Source organism: Acomys russatus, chromosome 3 (genome assembly GCF_903995435.1).
Source record: "Acomys russatus chromosome 3, mAcoRus1.1, whole genome shotgun sequence".
In the NCBI taxonomy this organism is placed as follows: Eukaryota; Metazoa; Chordata; class Mammalia; order Rodentia; family Muridae; genus Acomys; species Acomys russatus.
The window spans coordinates 1,056,514-1,080,134 of record NC_067139.1 but is presented as its reverse complement, the minus strand read 5'-3'; the positions used below and the strand labels follow the sequence as shown (position 1 = coordinate 1,080,134).

General features: G+C 40.3%; 1 protein-coding gene across 1 annotated transcript in view; it reads left to right on the top strand.

The window, feature by feature from the left end:
* Hecw1 (HECT, C2 and WW domain containing E3 ubiquitin protein ligase 1) overlaps window positions 1-23,621 on the top strand; it is a 335,971-nt gene that overhangs the window by 260,999 nt on the left and 51,351 nt on the right. Inside the window, exons 12-17 of the mRNA XM_051167947.1 lie at window positions 6,070-6,209; window positions 8,607-8,728; window positions 9,612-9,797; window positions 15,801-15,935; window positions 18,870-18,975; window positions 21,088-21,184. Of these exons, the coding sequence (XP_051023904.1) occupies window positions 6,070-6,209; window positions 8,607-8,728; window positions 9,612-9,797; window positions 15,801-15,935; window positions 18,870-18,975; window positions 21,088-21,184 (786 nt within the window). The remainder of the gene's footprint in view (window positions 1-6,069; window positions 6,210-8,606; window positions 8,729-9,611; window positions 9,798-15,800; window positions 15,936-18,869; window positions 18,976-21,087; window positions 21,185-23,621) is intronic.

Genomic DNA, 23,621 nt, shown 5'->3' with positions numbered 1-23,621 from the left:
TTCTGTAGGAATGGATTTATGATTAGGTACTGATTAAACTTGGTTTTGTCATGGAATATCTTGCTTTCACCATCTACAGTGATTGAAAGTTTTGCTGGGTATAGTATTCTGAGTTGGCATCTATATTCTCTTAATGTTTGCATGACATCCATCCAGGCCCTTCTAGCTTTCATAGACTTTGTTGAGAAGTCAGGTGTAATTCTGATGGGTTTGCCTTTATTTCTGACTTGACCTTTTTCTCTTTCAGCTTTTAATATTCTTTCTTTGTTCTGTACATTTTATGTTTTGATTATTAAGTGACAGGGGGATTTTCTTTTCTGGTTGAATCTGTAGGCTTCTTGTGTATTAATGCAGGAATTCTGTAGGCTTCTTGCATATTAATGGGCATTTCTTTCTTTAGGTTGGGGAAGTTTTCTTCTATGATTCTGTTGAAAATATTTTCTGGGCCTTGGGGCTTGGAGTCTTCTTCTATTACTATTATTCTTGGATTTGGCCTTTTTATAGTGTCCCAGATTTCTTGTGTGTTTTGTGTCAGAAACTTTTTAGTTTTAACATTTTCTTTGACTGATGTATCGATAACTTTGATCAAATCTTCCACACTTGAGATTCTCTCTGCCATCTCTTATATTTTGTTGGTGTGGCTTATGTCCATAGTTCCTGTTCTCTTCTCTATGTTTTCCAACTCTAAGATTGCCTCAGCTTGTGTTTTCTTTGTTGCTTCTAATTCCCTCTTTAGGTCCTGAATAGTCTTATTTATTTCTTTCTCCCATTTGATTGAATTTTCCTGTAATTCTTATACCTCTCTTTGGATGTATTTTCCTGTAGTTCTTTATAGGATTTATTCAATCCCTTCATCTGATTGAGTGTATTTTCCTGTGTTTCTTTGAGTGATTTATTTTCCTCTTTCAAAGCTTCTACCCTTTTCATCACCTCAGATTTAAATTCTTCTCCTTGCATTTCTTGGGTGTTCATATCTCCAGGGCTTGCTGTGTTAAGATCACTGCTTTCCTGTGTTGTTATATGGCTCTCAGTTTTGTTGCTAGTTTTTCTTGCGCTGTCCGCTAGTCATCTGGTTGTCTCTGGTGTTAGTAGATGTAGGGGTTCCTCCAATGAGGTCGCTATCTGTGTCCCAGGTTGGCCAGACAGATTGGGAGCAAGTAAGGAGAACTCCAAAGCAAAGATTGTTGGCTAGGGCTCCCCAGAGGCCTCCTTAGGATGTTGGACAGTGGGTGTTAGAGCCTGCACCCAGCTCAGCCCAGCTGGGCTCCCTGACTGTATTCCAGTTGGCTTGGGCAGGGGAGGAGTGACCTGATATATTTCTAATCCCAAAGTTGCTTAGGTACCCTACAGTCCTTTTCAAGATGGCAGGGCCCTGTCTATATGCTGTGTTCCAGATGGTTCTCTATGCCCCATTTGAGTCAGGCCAACCAAGAAAGATTAGAGCTGCAAGCTTCTCATGAAACAGCAGTGAATGTGGGGTGTGGCCTGCACAAGTCTCTGCTCTATGACCTAGGTTGATCTGGCCAATAGGTTGTAGGTAGGCGGGGTGAGATCATGGCCAGAAGCTGCTAGCAGGATTGCAGCTAATGAGTAATGTGGCCCAAGCAGATCTCTGCTCAGTGGGCTTACCTTCTGTCTTAGCTGTAGCTGAGTGTTATGCTTCAGGCGGGTGTTCTTATACAGACCAAGGCCTGAAGTTGCTTGTAGGATGGCAGCTAATGCAGACTGTGGCCACCAGGCACAAGGTATGTTCCCAGCTATTAAGCAGTTGAGGGGTCCTGTAAGACATTGGGTCTCCCAGCTCCTCAGATGTTCCACAGGCCCTCTTGAGATGGCAGGGGTATATTTATCTGCTCCATGACCCAGCCAGTCTAGGCCAGCAAGCAGCTGGAGGGCTGAGATAGCTCAGGGCTCAAAGGTACTTGGGTGCCCCACACCCACTCTTTTCTCAGGAGGCAGCTATTGTGGATTGTGTCCTGTGCTGGGACTAAGCTCTGCCTATTTGCTCCCTATCCCGGATCTAGCAAACAACAGATGGGGGTGGGGTGGGGGGTTAAAGTGGGGGATGGGATGAGGGGCGTGAGAGCCCAGAGTTTCAAGTATATCCTATAGTTTTTCTGTCCAGGATCCTGCAAGCAGTAGCTGGCAGTGAGGGCCTGAAGCTGCAGGGATTTCCCACAGTCCTTCCCAAGATGGCGGCTAACGTGGGCTGTCCCCAGGGATTTTCCATGGGTTAGCTGGGTGGCTAGAGGTCGGACCCACCCTTGCCCCCACACAATTTGGATCCTCTCCCCTGAGAATCAGCAGCACTGGTGTTTTGTAGTTCTCAGTTTGGTCTTTAGGTCATTGTGCAGTCCTGGGTTTCCTGTTAATCAGATGCAGCATGGGATCGGTGCTGTCATCTTGCACTCCCCCTGCACCTGCCTTTTAAAATGGACTTTTTGACCTGTTAGAGACACACAGAATACATGTGATACAAAAGTTAAAGGGGAAATACTGGAGTGGAAGGGTGTAATTAAAAATGAGTGCAGAGGGAGGAAGGAAAGTAAGGGGTAGGAGTGTTAACTATAGCTAAGCATGCATGAAAATGTCATAAGGACACTTCCTACTTTGTAAGCTAATTTGAAAATAAAAGCAAGAGCTGGTAAGATGCCTCAGCAGTTAAGAACACTGGCTGCTCTTCCAAAGGTTTTGAGTTCAATTCCCAGCAACAACATGATGCTCACAGCCATCTATAAAGGGATCTGAAGGATTCCTTTCTGGCATGTAGGTGTACATGCAGATAGAGCGCTCATACATACATACATACATACATACATACATGTATACATATTTTTAAAGGTTTAAAAAATAACAACAAGGAACTGGACAGATATCTCAGTGGTGAGAAACACTTCCTGCTCTTCTAAAGGACTCAAGTCTGTTCTCTAGTACCCGTGTCCAGTGGCTCACAGTCACGTATAGCTCCAGCCTTGTGGGATCTAACACCCTCTCTGGCTTTAGTGGATGCCAAAGCATGTGACATGCACATACACAGACATACACACATGCTCACATGTGCTCACACACATATACACATGTGAAAAGAAGAAAATAAAGCTGCCTAATGAATGAATAAACAATAGGTACATGAGAGGATGGCTCGGTCAGTAAAGTGCTTACTGAGCAATCACCAGGACCTAACCCCAGATCCCCAGAACACATATGAAACATAGGTGTGGCAGCCTACACATGTAAGCCCAGAGTAGGGGATCCTACACCAGTAGGTTCCTGGGTTTGGTTGACAGTCTAACTGAGCTGGTGAGTGTCAGTTTCAGTGAGAGATCCTGTCTCAAGACGTAGAGAGCCTGATGTCAACTTCCAGCTACCAAACACACATGCACACAGACCCAGTCACATGCACACACACACACACACACACACACACACACACACACACACACACTTACTTAAATTTGAACTCTAGTTATAGAACATTCTTTTATTGCTTGGGTATTTGCCATCCATTTTTTCGTTAGCAGCTGAATGCCTAAGTTATTAATACAAACCATAAAGGTTTTTGGTCACAGCCTATTTCTTTACAATTGTTTCCATAGAAACAAGCATATTGCAAGGAAGGTTGCCACAACCTAGTTTTACTAGACGTAAGTGGACCGAATGTTCACAGGACAGCCTTTCTCTGTATACTCTGCATATTCACTGGTGACCGTATCTAAGTAATTTTTTTCTGACAACCTCCAGTTACTTAGAGAAATTTACAAGCGTCATGTCTCACTGAGAAAATTAGCATCATGAGGAGTCTTCCTTGACTTCCCACTGAATGATTGTGATGCTCAAAGTATTTACCCTAAGAACTGCAAATCCAAAGGCTGTAATACCAAAAATTGCCTAGAATGCAATACAAAATTGTTTCTGAGTTAATTCCTACAGTTGGAGACTATATGATATTAACTCTATTTTCACACACACATACACATATGACAAGCAAACAAATCAACGTGTATTTTCATTTTAAATAATCAACATATTTTAGTTAACTTTATGAAATTATAATGTTAATGGAGATTTAAAAGTTTAAACAGAAAAAAACTTTGTGTTACCTCAAAGTTTAAACTTTTAAAGATATGCATCTAATTTTTATTTTCAATATGCATGCTATAATTCTTACCTAGTTATGACATGATAAAATATAATTTTTATTTTTTCTTACTATATGTACCTTGTATTGCTGCTGTGTCTTCAGATTAATATAAATCCTTGTAAATATTTCACTGAGTAGCTATAATTTAATTCACTTAACTTCCCGTCTTATTAAATATTTTGTTTATTGTTTTACTATGATTTTTTAATTTGAAGCCCAACGTCATTTTAAATATTAAGATTATCTTATCTCAGAAAACTCCTTTGTAGTTCTGTTCCCAAAACAGCCTCAGGGAGATAAACAGAGTTTGCTTATTGTTTCCCATGCCTGATTTGTTAACAATGTGGCTTTATAGATTTCACCACAACAAAAATAGTTTCACTTCCATCTCACTTTCTGGTCTGTTTTTGCTGGTTTAGGAGATATTCCTGTGTTCCTAGAATTTTGGAATGTCTTCCATTTTACCTATATTAGAGCATCAACATTTTTGCCATAATCTTTCCTGTAAGAATTGTAATTAATTCCATGTGAGTTTTTGTTTTACAGCTTTGATTATTTGGTTGGATTGGCATGGTTTGGTTTGGGAAGGATTTTTTTCTAGTTTGTATGATTATTTGCATGCATGCATGGGCAATTAAAATTGTATTATTTTAACTGACTTTATAATGATTTCCATGATATATATATATATATATATTAGCTCCAAATAAAATAAGTACAGGACTACATTAACAGATAAATCCTAATAAAATGGGAACAGGAAGGCTTTCTGCATCTGTGATGTCATCTGAGATCTGGGCGTCCTCGGGTCTTCTGGGTTCCATCACAAAACTGCCATATGCACTATACTCAGTCCTCTAAGGGGAGATGACTTTGATTCTGCATCATAAAAAGGAGAACAAGAGAGTAAATGGCTCTAAAAAGATATTTTAGCCATTTGGGGAATCCATAATCTGCCATACTTATTAGAGAATTGTCAACAGCAGCCCCTGCAGTCTTTAGCAATGCTCTACCCCTAATTAAAGTCAGAGATTCAGGCAGCTTCTCACTGATGGCTCTGGTCTCCTGCCCTGGCTACATTCCTTGTGTTCCAGAAATATCACAGTGGGCCATCTTTCACCTTGCCATAACCTCCCTGCTGCAGGGAGGTGAGACACAAGCACATCATGTTACGATCAACTGTGTGGATCCCACTTTTTGTTGTAAAATGGACTCTGAAGAAATGTCTTGCAGCTACTGCTGCTGGCGAAAGTGTCTTCTGGCATGTTATCAGAAGTGAATGATGAATGATAAAATAAGACATAAAGGGACCTTTAAACCAGTGACTCTCAAACCTTAATATACCAAACCGTATCTGAACAGCTTCTTAGAAGTACAGGTTTCTATTTTTCTTCAGTTACTGTAATTAACAGGTCCTCCTGCAAGCAGTTTGGAGACCATGGTGGGGAAACTCCACTTCTTAAAATCCGGCAAAGACTAGGGCCCATCTCCTTCAGAGGCCTGCCGTGGAAGAGTGACCCTGTACAGGGCTGGATGCATGCCTCACTTGGTCTTCAGTTAGACTTGCAGACTTGGTTCTTTGTGTTCCTTCCTCCCCTTCTTCTGAAGCAGCCTTCCCCACCTCCTACCTGACCACGAGACTCATATAGCCCACACTTTGTCATAACTCGCAGGAGCTTATGGGATTTCAAAACTTTATTTCCGGATCTAACTATCTCTCCTCCCCTACCTACCACCTAGACAAACAGTGCGGAGATAGTTGTCTTAATAATTGTTTCTAGCTATCTTACTGGAATTGTTGGCTTTTTTTTTTTTTCTGATTTCAAGACAATTTTTTTTTACAGATTTTTTTCCCTAATGCCTTATTCAAAGAATTAACAAACACAAGTTGATTCCAGTCTTTCCATTTTTTTTTTTTTCACATACAGGTATCAAAACATTCAGAGAACCATCGCAACAGAGAGACCTGAAGAAGATCCTGGCAACCCAAGCTATGAGCAAATACCAGACGGAGGAGGAGGAGGTGGAGGGAGTGACTCGGAAGCAGAGTCTTCCCAGCCAAGCTTAGGTATTGGAGCAGGGGACCCAGAACACTGCAAGCCCTAACCCTGCCTCGTGGGATAGCCACATGACCACCCATAGCAGAGCAACAAAATGTGTGAGAACAAGATGGAGGCGTTAGAGGTGTGAGTAGGGAGACGAGTCTCACTCCGAATCTTAGCCAATATAGATGCCTGTGCAGCTAAGTAATGTATCTGTTGGCGTCCTAAGGATTGTCCACTTATCAATAAAATATGGTAAATGGCCACAATCCATTTTGAATGAGTCTTGGGTGTTTCAGATAAAATTTAGGTCGACCAGGGAGGAACCTGGGCACAAAGAGGCCTCTGATGAGTTTCTTGTTGACAAAGTCCAAGAGTGTATTGCTTTTACCATTTATCAAGCCTTACAGTCCTGTTTTTCATTTCTTTAACTCTAATATGAGATGCCAATAGTAATGTTAGAAAGCATGAGACCGGCTACCACCTTTTGTACCCATAACAACATATATAATTACCACAGTGAAACCCCAGTAACCCACTTTTTCTTTCAATTGAGTTAAAAAGGGACAGATTTCACACACACACACACACACACACACACACACACACACACACACACACAGGCTTGGAGACACTTTAGGCAAGCAGATATTGTAAGTCTCATTCTGGCAGGTCTCAGCAATTTGTGGCAACAGAGATATTGAACATGCTTATTTGATTTGGTTTTTGAATTGTTTTAAATGTTTGACAGTTTCACATACTTACACAATGAATTTTAGTCATTTTTTAACCTAAATTTCTTTCTCCCATCTGCCTCTCTTCCTCTCTCACCAATCTTTATGTGCATAGCCCACTGAGTTTAATAGTTAAAAAATTTTCCCTGATGGTAGGCTAGAGGATATTTACTAGAGCAAGAACAAGTTATCAGTGGCTACATAAGAAAATGGCATGAAACACCCTTCCCCAATGGGATCCTCCCCCATCCATGATGACCTGTGGATTGGCCCCATCTTTAATAGGTCTTGTGTAGACAGCCACTGCTGCAGGAACTTTTTAGAATGTAATGATGATGTCATAACTTAGAGACATCTTTTAGTTGGCAATCTCCCTACTTACTGGCTCCTTCTTTCTTTAATGCACGTGCACACATACACACAGACGCGCGTGCGCGCGCACGCACACACACACACACACACACACACACACACGCACACATTTCAATCAACAATTTTAATTTTAATTTTAATTGTCTCCATTCTGATTTCTCATTCAGACACAAAACAGCCCTGGTTTAGATTTTTCTGTTACTAATTTCTTTGTTCAGTCTTCTGAGAGATACATGGTACAAGAGTCAAGTAATTACAAACAGGATAAGAGAAGGTACATGGGGTGACTTGGATTTGGTATTAGTTCACATGGAATTTACTGCATAGTAAAAAGCCTCAAATTTAGTGGATAAACTCACAACTGCCTTTGTTCCTCGTGTCTGCCAGTGAGCAGTGCAAGTTGAGCAAAGCTGGCAGATTGCTAGGATGTGGCTGGACTCTTTGGTCACCTGTTGAGTTGCCTGTGTGGTGGTTAGTCTCAGATGGCCTCAGTTTGGAAGTTATCCCTCTGCCTTGCTCCCTTAGTGGACATGGGGACAGAAGATAGACAGAGGCACGAGTGCTTGGTCCCCTGTCTCAGAGCTGACTTGTTGCTTCTGCTTTGTGGAACTGGATGGAACAAAGGACAGGCCAGGGCAAGTTTGACCAGGGAGGAGCTTGAAAGTCTCACCATGGAGGAGTGCTTATAGGAGGGGAGAGCTGTAATGCCTTCTGTAAACTGTCTTAGCTACAGGTAACACTTGTAACAAAACAAAAAAGAGACAAAAGAAGGAGATGTGAGGCACCTTCCTAAGAAATAATGATTCCTGACTTTTAAAAACTCAAAATTTGAAATGTTCAAAACATATTTAGAATGCCAACATCATGCCACAAAGGGGAAATTCTGAGGTTCATGCATAAAATTTATACAAAATGTTGTATAAACCAGGTATGATGACACATGATTTTAATCCCAACACTTATGGGGCAGAGATAAGAAGATCGTGAGTTTGAAGTTAGGTTACACTATATTGTGAGACTGTCTCAAAAAAGTTGTGTGAAATTGCCTCTAGACTATGTATATAAGGTGTAAATGAAAGGTACTTACATTTCATGTTCAGACTGTGTCTCATCTCTAAAATCCCTCATTATGTATATGCATATGTTCTATAACTTGAAAAAAATCTGAAACACTTTTTGTCTCAAGCATTTGGAACAAAAAAAAAAATCTTGACCTAAGTCTGGTGAGTGAGTTGGGGCTTGGGGGTGTGTCTGGTACCCAATGAGGAAGGACTTTCCACCCAACATAACCCATTGCTTCGTTTCACTTTCTTCTAGATCTGAGGAGAGAAGGGTCAGTGTCTCCGGTCAACTCACAAAAGATCACCTTGCTGCTTCAGTCCCCAGCAGTCAAATTCATCACCAATCCTGAATTCTTCACGGTGTTGCATGCCAACTACGTGAGTGCCCCCAAAGCATAGACAGGGTAGTCTGGCTTTCTGAGAACCAGAAACAAGCTCTACGTAAAAATCATTTAACAAGATAAAGGGCCTAGAATCGTACTCTGTGAGCTTGGAGAAAGGAGAAATTTTTCAATTATATCTTTTATTGTTTGAGATTATAATATAATTGTATCCGTGCCTTTTCCCTTTCTTCCTCCAAACCCTCCCATATGCGCTGCCTTTCTCTTTTTCAAATGTATTGCCTCTTTTTTCATTAATAGTGTCGCTAATGGTATGTGTATGTGTGTGTATGTGTGTGTGTGTGTGTGAGTGTGTGTGTGTGTAACTCAGACCATTCTTTTCCATGTGAGCCTCCCAGTAAAGGACTCAGAAACTCTATTGCCTTTCTAAGGCTTCTGTCAAGATCATGTCAGTGAAAATCCTTGGAAACAAATACATGTTTGTTTTTTATTGGTCTTATTTTTTATATATATAAAATGGCTTTAAAATTTTATAATGTTATTTTTTAAATCATTTTCGTTAAAAACATTTTAGACAGCTTTTTCTTAGAGCCAAGTGTGGCAGATCTAGGAAGAATACCTCTGAGACAATGCTCATTTCCACTTCTAAAAATTTATTTATTACATATTTTTATGTGTTTTTGCCTGCGTGTACTCCTGCATGCCAGAAGAGGGCACCAGATCTCATTACAGATGGTTGTGAGCCACCCTGTGCATGCTGGGAATTGAACTCAGCACTATGTCTGTTTCTGCCGCCTCCATTTCTAGCTCACCCAAGTCAACACCGTGTTGTACTCACAGCATGTTAAGGCACTCAGTGTGTTTACTCTATGTCTCCTAACTTCACATCCTCTTCCTTCACTTGTCACAAACCATCTCAGAGTGCCTACCGGGTTTTTACAAGTAGCACTTGCTTGAAGCATATGATTTTGAAAGTCCGACGAGATGCTCGCAATTTTGAACGCTACCAGCACAACCGGGACCTGGTGAATTTCATCAACATGTTTGCAGACACTCGACTGGAACTGCCCCGGGGCTGGGAGATCAAAACTGATCATCAGGGAAAGGTGAGAATAATCAATATGTGGGTTTTCATCAAATATTCTGGTTCACTGATGCAGGAGAGAAAGTGAGGGGAAAACGGTGGGTAAGGAAGCGGTAGTATTGGTACCCATGAAGAAGGGAGGCTCTTGCATCCACGTCAGGCTTCTTACTCACTCCACAATCCATATACAATGCAGTAGGAGATATTTAGCATCTTCTTTGCCATCTGAGGAACAAAATGCTGACTGGTCCAGGACTGCTTTCCACTTTATACCTTTAAATTTTCCATTGAGGGCTTTTGTTCAATGCCCTTTGTCTTAGTTGCTTTATTATAACTAAGTCAACTTCAAAAAGGAAAGTGTTTCATTTGAGGCTCAGAGTTCCAGAGGACTAGAACCAGGATTGTCAAGGCAGGAAACATGACAAAGCCCGCCCCCAGTAACACACCTCCTTCAGCAAGGCCACACTGCCTAATACTTCCTTCCTCGTCACTGTTGTGTGACCAAGGCAGCAGATTGATCTCCACAGCAGATGCTACTGTCATGTCCTGGTCCTCACACCTGCAGACAACAACATGCCAGCGATACAGATTTCATCCATTTTGGAATACCTATTAAGGGTTTCTTCTGGCATAGTATTTTCCTTTAAATTTCTTTTTGGTGAAACACGGAAAAGAGAAAAATAGGGATTTGAAATGAAAAGGCTTTCCTTTAATAAATAATTATCAGTGTGACTAGATACCCATATATACATATGTATATGTATATAGTGCTGGCTGATTACTACATACTCAGTCTACACAATGTCACTGCTCTGTATGTTTTCAGAGCTGAGCATTTGCTATACTATAACCGGTCGGTGTGCTATTCCCTGTGGAAGACTATGTCCCCCACACTCAGCATTCCTTGGTTGACTGTAGGTTTTGTATAGGCGTGAGGCCTCATGGGATTTCCCCCCTCGCCTCCCCATCCCCTGTCTACGTTGGCATGTCTATGGATGCCATCCTTGTTCATGTTTATTCAGCCCATGTTTATTCGGCCATGTCGGTGAGACTTCATGTGTAGTTTTTGAGATACCTAGGGGACACCATTTCACAGCAAACTCCCTGTTACTCTGGCTCTTAAAAATCTTTGGGTCACAACTTGATCCTTGAGTCATAAATGCAGGAGTTGTATTACAGATATATCAGTTGAGACCGGAATTCTGCATTTTGATTGGCTGTAGTTTTCTGTAACGGTCTCCATCCATTACAAACAGAAGTTTCCTTGATGTAGCGTGATGTACTGTGCATATAGGGATAAATGTTTGGGATATAGTTATGGATTGTGCTGTTTCACCAAAGTGGAAGCTGTAGGTTCAACCAATAAAGGAAAAGGCCCCAAAGCATACAACTCTCAAAAAACCTTTTCAGCCTTTCTATATAAGACCCAGCCCTGCCTAACCAATTCAGTAACGTAGCTTTCCCTGGGTCTTTAACCCATGCACTATAAAAGTTATCCTTTTGCAAGAGAATATTAAGCTCTTAGAATGCAGGGATCTTTGTTTCAGTCTTTATGAAACCCCAAGGCCACGAATATTGTCTAGCATGTAGCCGGCAATCAGTAAATCTATATAGGGATCAAGGACTTACTTGTAGAGGTTCCTAAAAAATAAACACGAATAAGAGAACAGCAGAAATAATTGAATATTAAATGTTAATATCACTTAACTAAGCAAATATCAGATATCAAAAATGAGACTTGGCTAATCTGAAATAAGTAATTTAGTTCCAGCATGATGGTGCTTCCCTACGATGTGGACAATAGGGAGAGATCCTGCTTCATAATAAAGGATTCAGGGAAGCAGACTCATTGGGCATTATTCTTGGCCTTGGAGTCAAAAACAAATTTAATTAATGAAAATAGATTTTAAAAATAAGCTTTATGAAACTATCTGTAATATGATGATAAGTCTGTACAAGATTTATTAAGGTAATTTAGCCAAGATCAGCAACTTTAAATATGATTCTAACTTTCATCTCAGTAATCAGCTCAACTTATAGGAATTGATACTAAAATACAACACATGCACAAATCTAAAGAAAAAAAAAACTTAATTTACAAACTTCTAAGCATCTACTTGTAACAGTTTTGACTTAGCTAATTGTTTGCTTAATTTTTCATATTAAATAAGCATTTTATAAATTTAGTTTTATCTATTCATGTTTTGATCTAATTCAGATTATTTGCTTATATTTTTACAGTACTTGCATCACTTTTAAATCCTCACTTACTGATTTTACTTACTCAGTTGTTTTGTAAAATACTCCAGATGTCATAATCATTAACGGAGCATTTGAGGAGACTGTGCTGTCTCATGAAATTTGCCAGGCATGTTTTGTATGCTGTCCTACTTGAAGGCTATTTTCCATGACTTCTGGGAGCAGCACTGTATACCCATGCCGTTACCTTTATGTCGACACTTCTTAGTCATGACTTTAACTAGGTTGCAAACGGTTTCTGTAGCGCCACCCCCACACTTCCTCACTTTTAACTAACTCATCCCGTACTCCGTCTCCCCTAACCTCCATGCCTTCTCACACCTTTAGCCTCTAATGTCCTCTAGTTTCCTGCATGTCCCATGTATTCTGCCACCCCGTCTAAGTATATCTTAAATTGGATTTCAAGACCATTGGTTTCCATATGGATTTGTCACACACACTCTTCGCTTTGGCTAAGCCTTCCTCCATGCCTCCATTTCCCCACCCCTTGCTTCCTCCCTGCTTAAATCTTTCGCAGGTATTAACCTTCTCCATTGTCCTGTCATCTGTATTCTGTTCTCCCTCCTCCCTTTCTTGTTTCCTGGCCTTAATGTGCATTGCAAATCAAACACACAAAACAAAAGATTCAAAGCTAGGCTCTACATATGTGGCATTATTATTTCAGGACACAGACTACCCCAGTAATTTTTTTTTTTCCAATTCCATCTGTTTAACTGCAAATTTCATGATTTTATTTTTCTTTACAGCAGAATAAAACCTCATGTGTATTGTACCACACTTCCCTTATCTAGTGAATATTCATGTGCAAGTGTCTTTTGTAGTATATAAAGTCCTTTGGGCGGATGATTAGGATAGATATAAATGAGTCATGTAGTAATTCTTTTACTTGGTTTGTTTTTTTAATACTCCAGAATGATTTTCCAGAGTGGCTACACTGGTTGATACATGTACCAACAGTGGAAGAAATTTGCCTTTTACCACCTCCACGCCAGCATTTGTTATCATTTGTATTCCTAATGATGGCCATTCTGACAGGATGAAATGAAATATTATTTGTTTTAACAGTCATTTACCTAATGGTTGGGGATGCTGAACCATTTGTAAACGTGTTTACCAGACATTCGTATTTTTTATTTTGGGAATTTTCTGTTCAGTTCTGTAACACATTTTAATATTGGACTGTTTTTCTTTTCCTTTTTATTTACTTCTTTGAGTTCTTTACATATTCTAAGATCAAACCAATGTCTCTCCTGCCCCATTATTTTTTAATTATTACACACACACACACACACACACACACACACACAGCTTGCTAAGTTCTGCTGCTTATAAGAATATGTGTTTAGGGATGATTGCGTGGGATTGGGTAGCATAACAGTGGGTACATCTCTGGAAAACATTGAGAGTCCCTCTCTGAGTAGCCACTGAATGTCCTGCAGCTCTTCATCTTGGGGTGGGGCTCAGTAAGATTTCCCCCCTCTATGCTGGGATGTCAGCTGGTGTTGTCAATGTGAAAGTCTTGGGTAGGCAGCCATGTTTCTGATACTTTGTGCTCCAGATTGTCTGTCATATACAGAAGACACTATGTGCAAGCTAGCTCACAGCAGGCATCAAGGTCCTCCAGCTCTTACAGGCTTCCTGCTCCATCTTCCATGAAGTTCCCTGAACCTTAGGTATAGGGACTGTGTTCTATCAATCAGGGTTGGTACCCCAAGTCAGTTGTTCTCCATGCTTTAAGCAGTTGTGGCTTTCTATAATGGTCTCCATCTGCTGCAAAAGATATTTCTTATATGAGGGCTGAGGGTTCATTTATCTATGAAATAAGTACTTAGACTATAAATAGGAAATTGGAAGTACTAGGTTCTCCTCTAGGGTCCATGACCTTACCAGCCATGGGTAGTTGACTAAGTTTTCTTTCACCTTGGATGGACCTTAAGTCCAATTAGATGACTGTTGGTAACTCCCAAGACTTAAGTGATTCTGTTGCTGTCTTGAGGACATCTTGCTATGCTGATGGCTCACAGCCATTCATAACTCCAGTTCTAAGGGACCCAATAGCCTTTTTGAACTCTATAAGCACCTGGCACACATGTGGTGCACACATATAGACACAGGCAAAACATATACACACATGAAATAGAAATGAATAACTATAAAAACAAAAATAATTAAAGAACAGTAGGTCATGATTTAAGAGGAAGGGCAGAGAAGGGAGGGGAAGGAATTATGTAAAACAGAAATTATGTATAAAATTCTAAAAAAAACTAAAAATAAAATATTTTAAATCCCTATTTATTCATTAACAATGATACAGTTTAGAATTATAACATATGGTGAAAAGAAGGAAGTTTCTCATTGTTTCAAATTCTGTCATGTTATTCTTTGAGAGTCAGGCAGAGTAAGTATTTCCAGGGATTCTCAGAAATTTCAAGGTTAAACATTCTCCTAACAGTCTATTTACTGTATGATTTGGATAATTAAAAGCCATGCTTAATGAATAGAATTAATAATATAATATGCTACATTTGTAGTATGTACAAGGAACTTTCTTTTTTCAGTGTCTTAAAGTTTTTGTTGTAGAGATGTTTTGTTTCCTTTGTCAGGTTTAGTCCCAGGTATTTGTATTTGTGCTGCTGTGTGGGGTGGATATTGTAAGTGGGATTCTTTATCTAGTTTCTCTTTCAGTATAATTGTTATTGACATATAGGAAGGCTATTTATTTGAAGATACTACTTTTGTTCCCACTGTTTTGTTCCCCATGTTTATCAGCTGTAAGAGTTTTGGGGTGGGTCTTTAGGGTTTCTCATGTCATTCTCACAGAATCATATCTGTGAGTAAGGATTCTTTGATTTATTTTCCTATCTGTAACCCTTTCATTTTCTTTTAATATATTATTTAGTAAAACTTAAGACACTACATTGAAAAGAAGCAGAAGGAAAAATAACACCTAGCAATGGAGGGTACTGAATTATTATACAACCATCAAACAATACCACACGCTCATTAAATTTTGTATAAGGGTATTTTTTAATGAATTGGAGAAATGATCACAAAATGTGATATTTTCTTATAACAAACATATATCTTCTAATATGTAGAGAACACACATATATATTTGTATATGGCCATGAGAAAAAGGAAAATCTAGGGGGGAAACTCAAAAATATTTTTGTATTTATTTCTTTACACTGTGATCTTTGGGGAATTTGCTTATTCCTTTCATTCAGTTACTGTGGAATGTCCATGTGTTTTACCTCAGCTAATGAGGTAAGTGTTGATTTGAAATAATACAGAAGACAAAGGGCCAAAAGTAAGTATGATCACGATGGCCAGTGTTAATTGTCATTGTTACAGACTCTGGAAGCACTGCAGGGATGGCCTTTGGACCTGCCTGTGCAGGTTTTCTTGATTACATTAATTGAGGTGGGAAGAACCGCCCCGTGATGTGACACTATTCACCGGCTGGGATCCTGGTCTGTCTAAATGGAGAAGGGGAGCTAAGGAGCAGCATGCATTCATTTGCTTTCCGGTTCCCGATTGTGGATGCAGTGTGACCGGCTGCTAACAGCTCCTGCTGCCCTGACTTCCCAATCATGACGGACTACACCCTCTAACTGTCAAGATAAACCCTTTTCTCCCTTAAATTTCTCTTGTCTGAGGGTTTTATCATGGCCATGGGAAATGAAACTAAGAAAGTGAGTCCTGAAAGGGTCTTAGAGTATCAGCTCCACCTCTGACAGCGCATTGTCTTACTGTCTGTCTGCAGTCTTTCTTTGTGGACCACAACAGTAGAGCTACCACTTTCATTGACCCCCGAATCCCTCTTCAGAACGGCCGCCTTCCCAGCCATCTGACCCACCGGCAGCACCTCCAGAGGCTCCGCAGCTACAGTGCCGGAGAGGTATGTCCTCTATGCCCTGAACCATGGTGCCCAAGTCTCTCCTTTGGTCCAGGGAAAAAAATGCTTAATTTCTTACTTTTCGTGACCTGTGAGAGATGAAGGCATATGCCTGATTTTTTTGTGGAGAACTGAGTGATCGATGCGGGTGCTCATTTACCGGCCTAGATATGTCTCAGTATGCCTTCCTTCTGTGCTTACCTTTGTCCAAATTGCATTCCCAGAAATCTCTCTGGTTTAAAGGAAACTTAAAATATAATGTCAAGAGACCTCCATACAAAGGACATCAAAAGAATCCTATTTCCAATCAGTTACCTACAAGTGCTACTAAAAGGACAAAATTGATGGTATTCAGTTATGACTGACTTAAAATTTTACCTCTCCACAAGACCCTGGAGAGAAGTTCAATAATACAACTATTGACTAATAATTGAGAGAGATAAGAAAAGGGGAAGAAAAACAAAACAAAAAATAAAAAATAAAAAACAGGGAACCAGGCTCTGAGTGCTCTATCCTACAGTCTCTTTCCTGGTTTTATCTTCTTTTACCACTTACAATTACTTTCTGCTGAACAGTGGAAGTCTGCCGCCTTGCCGAAGGATCCGTTTCATTGCCTTTCTAAACTAGACCCTGCATCCCACACTGGTCCCCTGGTGCCCTAACTGTAGAGGAATATCTCCATCCAACCAGTCTGTCCTCCAGGCTCAAGTCTGTAGCCATCTACTGCCAGCTCTTTCTACAGGAGAGCCTACAAGGCCTCCCTGCGCTTCTCTCTGGCTTGCTCATAGTCGGCCCAAAGCATGTGCATCATCAGCCGTCTGCCTCTGGGGTAGCCTACCTCTTAAACCTTTTAGTCTGGGTTAATTTTCCCAGTAAGCATGTGAGCTCAGGCGTAAGCTCCATTTCTCTCTGAAGTATACCCACGACACTACCCACGAGGCCAGAAAAGGGGGGATCCTTTCTGTTCGAAAGCCTTCTTCATTTCAACACAACCTACCAAGTTACAAGGCCTTCCTTCGGAATAAGACAAAAGGGGTCTCCTGAATCCAGGTCCCCAAGTCTTCTGGAACTCAAATTTCAGATCTATTTCTACAATTTCTGTCTGACTCATCACTCAATCCACACATGAGTCATCTTTGAGAATTCTCTCATTACCGTATATAAAGCGTGTATCAATGTGAACTGAAATAATTCCCTTCAGAGGAAAGACCCATATCATTTCAGTCTCAAAAAGTTACATATTTATTAGTGAAGAAAATTGGGAACTAGCACTGTATAACCATTTCAGCAAACCTCACTCACTGCTTCGAGCTGTGTCTGTTTGCTGAAGTGGTGCATAGCTCTGGCTTTGAGGGCTGGTTTCTCACTACACCAGCTTAGCAGAGATGTGTGCAAAGTGAAAAATCCACCCATGTGGCACAGAATATAATTCCTTGTCTCTCACGTGATCTACAGGCAATGGGGCGGGGGTAAGAATTATGGATTCACAGCTTCACTAAAAGAGAAGCCAAGATACTGAACTGGTGGCACCCTTTTATATACCAGGGATACTGTTTGTGTCACCACAGAGTATCAAAGTACGGCTTAAAAGCCAAATGTGGTGGCATATGCCTATAACACAACAACTCAGAGAGGCAGCGGCAAATGGATCTCTAGGAGCTCGAGGACAACCTGATCTACAAAGTGAGTCCAGGACAGCCAAGGCTACAGAGAGAATGCCTGTCTCAAAAAAACAAAAAAACAAAACAACAAAAACAAAAACAAAAAGAAAGTATGACTTAAAGTTATTCTAGCAAGTGCCACATCTTTTTTTTTTGGAGGGGGAGGATTAAGGAGGTCTTTTGTGACTAAATGTTTAAGCCCCTTTTAAATATCTTAACTAAATTATTTTCAAAATTCTTAAATATGTTGAAGTTTACTTATACTTTTCAAAGAATCATACTGTTGATGTTACATCTGAGAAATATTTCAAAGTGGAAATCTATGCTGTCTTGGTCTCTCCTTTTGCTTGTTTTGTTTTGGAGACAAGGTCTCACCCAAGGAACCTGGACTGGCTGAGAACTAGGCTAACCTCCAACACTTTATCACTTCCATTTCCAGACAGCTGGGATTACAGCCATGAACCACAATGCTGGGCCCTAAGGTCTCAAGGAACAAAATATATAGAGAGACTCATGGTAGAAATATTATTATCATGTCATAGATCTTAGGAGCTTGGTTAATTGTCAAAATTGACTTATGTTTCAATTAATCATCACAAATATGAATGTTAAGCTAAGCAAAAGGTATTTTCTACAGGAGATTTTGTCAAAATTTCCAATACAAACCAATATATTAGATGTGGTCTGGGAGTGGAGGGTGAAATAAAACACTTATAGTAAAATATTTAATTAGAATCCTGGTTCTCTTTCCCACAATTTAAAACTTTGGATAAATTTATTTTTTTGAAACCTTTGGTTTTATACGTATAAATTGAATATAATAATTGTGCTTGGAAATGTGGTAATCAAAATATAATATAGAAAAAAAGCAGAGTGGTGATTGGAATGCTAAGCCAACACCACCTAAAGAGCAGAGCAGGTGCGTCTTACAGTTACTGCTGAAGCTCAGTGACAACTCTGGAAAGAAAATCAGAGACCCGCATTTCCACTACTGCTTATATAGAACTTATTTCTCTAATGTTTACGTCAGCGCACTGACTAATACCCAATCACTGGCCCAATCACTTTTACAAAACACAATATAGCACACCCAATGTTCTACTTACTTAGCTTTTAAAGCTTGCTTGCTTTTCATCACCCTAAAGATTTTTACTTTTTTATCTGAATCTAGGTGATGCCAAGATGATTTAACTTTCATGCAGAAAGAAAAATGATTTTAAAGAAAAATCTGTAATTGACAACAGATTTCCAATCTTACACTTTTATTTTAAATTAGGCATCAGAAGTCTCTAGAAACAGAGGAGCATCTTTGCTTGCCAGGCCAGGACACAGCCTAATAGCTGCTATTCGAAGCCAACATCAACACGAGTCATTGCCACTGGGTATGTATCCTAAGTCTTGGGCCTCTAGCAAACCTATGCTTAGCATTCTTGTCTTTACTGTGAACCCTTTAATAGTCTTCCAGAGTTTTCTTTCTCTTTTTTGATCTCGCAATGGGTACATTTAGCTATCATGTCACTTACTACGTAGACTAGGCTATCCTAAAACAAACAAGATTCATCTGACTCTCCATGCTGGGATTAAAGTTGAGCACCACCACACCTGGCCTCTCCTCTCACCTGACACTCTACAGTGGTTCACTCTCATCTCTTCACCTCTTATCAGTCTTTCTTTTAGATCCTCATGAATATTCTATTCAGTAATCAATTAAACTCAGAAAGAAAAAAAAGATTTAGGTGAAATAATTGATTCATTTTCTTGTTGCTGTATGCAAGGTTTTGCATTGTTTCTTTGTTTACTATTGTTATACTAAGGAGTAAATGTAGATTATATATGCTAGACAAATACTCTGCCATTAAGCTATAGCTCCATATTTTCATTTTTTGTGACATGGTCTCACAGAATTGCTAAGGCTGGGCTTAATCTTTCTCTATAACCTAGGCAGCCATTAAATCATGATCTCTTGCCTTAGACTTCTGTGGAACCTCGGGATACACACACACACACACACACACACACACACACACACACACTCAGCCACATGCAGGTGTTATTTTTTTTAATATAGTGATTTTAACTTATCTTCAAGAATTTCATACATGTATACAATGTGTTTTGATCATCATCTACCTGCTAGTCTCCCTTCCAACTCTTCCTCAACCCCTCCTCTGCTTTCAACCTCCTGTGTCCAATTAGTGATTTCCATATACCCGTGGGTGTAGGGCCATCAGCTGGGGAATGTGCAACCTGTCACGGGACACACTACAGGAAAAAAAATGACTCTCCCTCCCTGCTAGCCATCAATGGCTAATAACTTCTCCGCGAGGGATGGGGCCTCAGGAGCCCCTCCCATGTGTGCTAGAATGTTGACTGGTGTGATCTTATGCAGGTCCTGTGTAGGCAACTACAGCTGCTGTATGTCCACAGTACAATATCCCGGCCATATGCAGAACACACTGTTTTGTCCCAGTCCTCCACACGCTCTGACTCCTAGGATCTTCCTGCCCCATGTTCTGTGATGTGTTGTGAGGCCCAGGAGAAGGGAGTGTGTTATAGATACCCCATTCAGGGCTACATGCTCCACAGTTACCTATCCTCTGCATTTGGACCAGTTGTGAGTCTCTGCATGAACCACCATCCATTGAAAACAAAAACAAACAAACAACAAACAAAAACAAGCTTCTCTCATGAGGAATGGGAGCTGCGCTCCTCTGTGGGTATAAAAAATAAGTATTAAAAAGGCAGTTTGATACTTTGCCCATTTAGCAACATAATAAAAGTAGGTTCTCCCACCAAGCCTATGAACTCTCCAGCCACAGGTTTTCATTAAGTTTAGAGTACCAGGCTTGAGAGCCCTCCTGTAGAGCAGGTCATCAAATTTTAAACGTGATTGAGGAGCCTCTGATACATCCACGCTACCTTTGCACCAATGGGAACTCATGGTGGACAGCTGGGTGATAATGTTGCCCTCTGCACCTCCCCTTCCAGTGTGTATGCGGAAAGCTTACACAGCCGTCACTCTCAGCCTCACCTGTTTGCTTCCAGAACACCTGTATTGAGCAAAATGAGTCTAAGTAATGTGTATTTTCATCCCTGTGGCTGAAAAGTCAATGCAAAGTCATGGCAGTAAGTATCAAACACTCAGAAAAGGATTTCTTTGAGCTCACAAAGAATTTTTTGTCATAACAGCTTTGGAAGATGACCACAAAGGCTATATTAGGTACAGACATCCTCACGGAAGGGCTGGTCTGATCTCCGTCTTCCATCTAAACATAGAGGAAGTAACACCCCACCTGTCATTTAAGAGATGATTGCTCAGACTTGATTCACTTCGCTTATATTTTTAAAGATAATAATGCTATTGTGTCCTATTTTATGCCACAGCCTGACGTTATTAAGTGTTCTTCAATTTTCTACATTATTCCCTAGTATTGAGTGGGCACTTTATAGTTACCTACCTCAACCACTGCTCTGCATTTTCCTCTCTGTTTCAGCATACAATGACAAGATTGTGGCATTTCTCCGCCAGCCAAACATTTTTGAAATGCTACAAGAACGTCAGCCAAGCTTGGCAAGAAACCACACACTCAGGTACAGTTCATTTCCCGTCCCAAAAGCACTTGCTCCTCCCAGGATTTGTTGTTATTGTTGTTGTTGTTGTTGTTGTTGTTTTCCAAGTTGTAAAGCAACACTATGGAGAGGCAGCCAACAGGGCTTATGATACCTTTCATGCCTATGTCTAACTTTTAAGTTAAGTCCTGAAAAGAAAGGGCTCATTGTTCTGGAAATTGTTTCAGAGAAGTAGCCCTATCAGGTTATGTAGTGTTAAAATTATTTCCACTGACTTGGAAGAGAATAGGAAGGGAGCAACATAGTTTTCATAAACATTATTTATATAATGCACCATCTAAACTATTTTAGTTTTGAAATATAATTGTTTAATGATAAAACTCTTAGGTGACAACTTTCAAAAATAAGCAAACACAAAGTATTGTGTGTATGCGAGTCATGTTTAATATTTTTACTCTCGACATTATAATATAATTATATTGTTTCCCTCTTGCCTTTCCTCCCTCCGAACCTTCTAATGCACCCCTTCTTGCTCTCTTTCACATTCATGGTTTTATCTTCTATTTATTTGTTGTTAGATACATACATGTGTATATATGTGTATATACACACATATGATCATAAATAAATACAACCTGTTTAGTCTGTGTAATGTTACTTGTATTATGTTCAGGGCTGGTGATTTGGCTTCGTATAACCAACTGCTGTGCTCTTCCCTGGGGAACAGTCTTTCTCCTGCTCTCAAGCACTCCTTAGTTACCTGTCTTAGTCACTTGTCTAGGGTTGAGGCATTTGTGTTGTCCCTGTTCAGCTCCTGTTTAAGCAGTCATGTTGGCGAGACGTTGTGGGTGTGGCTCCTAACATTCCTAGGACTCACACTCTTACAGGAATCTCCCTGTTCCTCTGGCTCTTGCTGTCTTCCCACCCACTCCTCTGCCTTGCGTGCAGGAGCTGTGCTGTAGATGGATCAGTTGTTGGGACTGAGCTCCACAGCTCTGCACTTTGATTGGTTGTGATTTTCTGTAATCATTTCTGCCTGTTGCAAAGAGAAGTTGCTTTGACGAGAGAACCATACTAATCTGTGGGTATAAAGACACATATTTATAATGCAATTAGGGATTATACTGGCTTAGCAAAATGGCAGTTATAGGTTCTCTAAAATCTGACTTCATGAACGCTGGGTAATTGGCTGGGTTTCCAGTCATATATGTATGTGTGTATGTATGTATGTAATGACAAGTAATGAAAAAGAGGCCATGGACTTGACATAGAGCAAAGAGGGGTATATAACATGGTTTGAAGCAAAAAGAAAAAAAGGAAAAGGGAAATGATATAATTGTGTTATAATCTCAAAAATGAAAGTAATAACTTAAAACTTCAAATATGCGATCAAGCAGAGTCTTTGTGCTCCGGCAGCAATTAGCCAATCTTTCGAATAATAATCAGCCCCAAATGTCATTGTATTTGCTCACAGTAACCAAATATGCATTTCAGAGTTGTTTTCAGATGTACTTTAAAAGAAAGACCTAACCATTAAAATTGTAATGTTCTCAGCCAAGCATTAGGTGGAGCGCCAGGAATCCTGCAGAAGAAGGGGAGGGAAGGATTGTCAGAGCCAGAGGGGTCAGTTCTGTGGTTTTCTTGTCATGTCCTTGACCCCTCTGGCTCCTATAATTCTTCCCTCCCCTCTTCCACTCACTGCAACCCCAGGAATGATTCCTCTTTACTTCCTGGTGTCTGCAGTTACTTCAGGCTATGTACTCACATCTGAAGATTTGGTGCTAGGAGCCCCAGCTTAGAGACAGAACACGCCACAATTGTCTTTCTGGCTCTGGGTTACCTCACCCAGATTAACCTTTTCTAGTTCCAACCATTTACATGAAATTTTTGTGGTTTTGTTTTTCTTTAAAGCTAAGTAGTATTCCATCGTGTGCGTGTACTGCATTTTCATTATCTACTTGTCCACTCAAGGACGTTAGGCCGTGGTCATTTCCTAGCCTTTGTGAACAAGCAGAAATGAGCAGCACTGAGCAAAGTGCCTGAGGGTCTCCAGTCAAGGCGTGGTAGAGCTGGGTTATATGGTGGATTTGGTTTTAGCTTCCTGGGAATTCTGCACAAGATTTCCAGAGTGGCTAGACCAGTTTTCAGTCCACCAGCTGTGCATAAGAGTTTACATTTCCCCACAGCCCCCCCCCCATCATTTGTTGTCTGGTTTTTGTTTTGTTTTGTTTTTTGATCTGTGCCATTCTGACCAGGGTGGGATGAAATCTCAAAGTTGTTTTTGAAGGTACTATGGCCAGTTCAAGCATGGATAGCAGGGCTCTGGCCAGCCTTGCTGTTCTCCCTTGATTCCCTCTGCCTTGTTAGAAACAATTAGATTACATCCCTAAAGCTGGACACTAGCATCTATTCCCTTACTTAGCTCTTTCCTCCTTCTGAGACTGACTGCCAAAGTCCA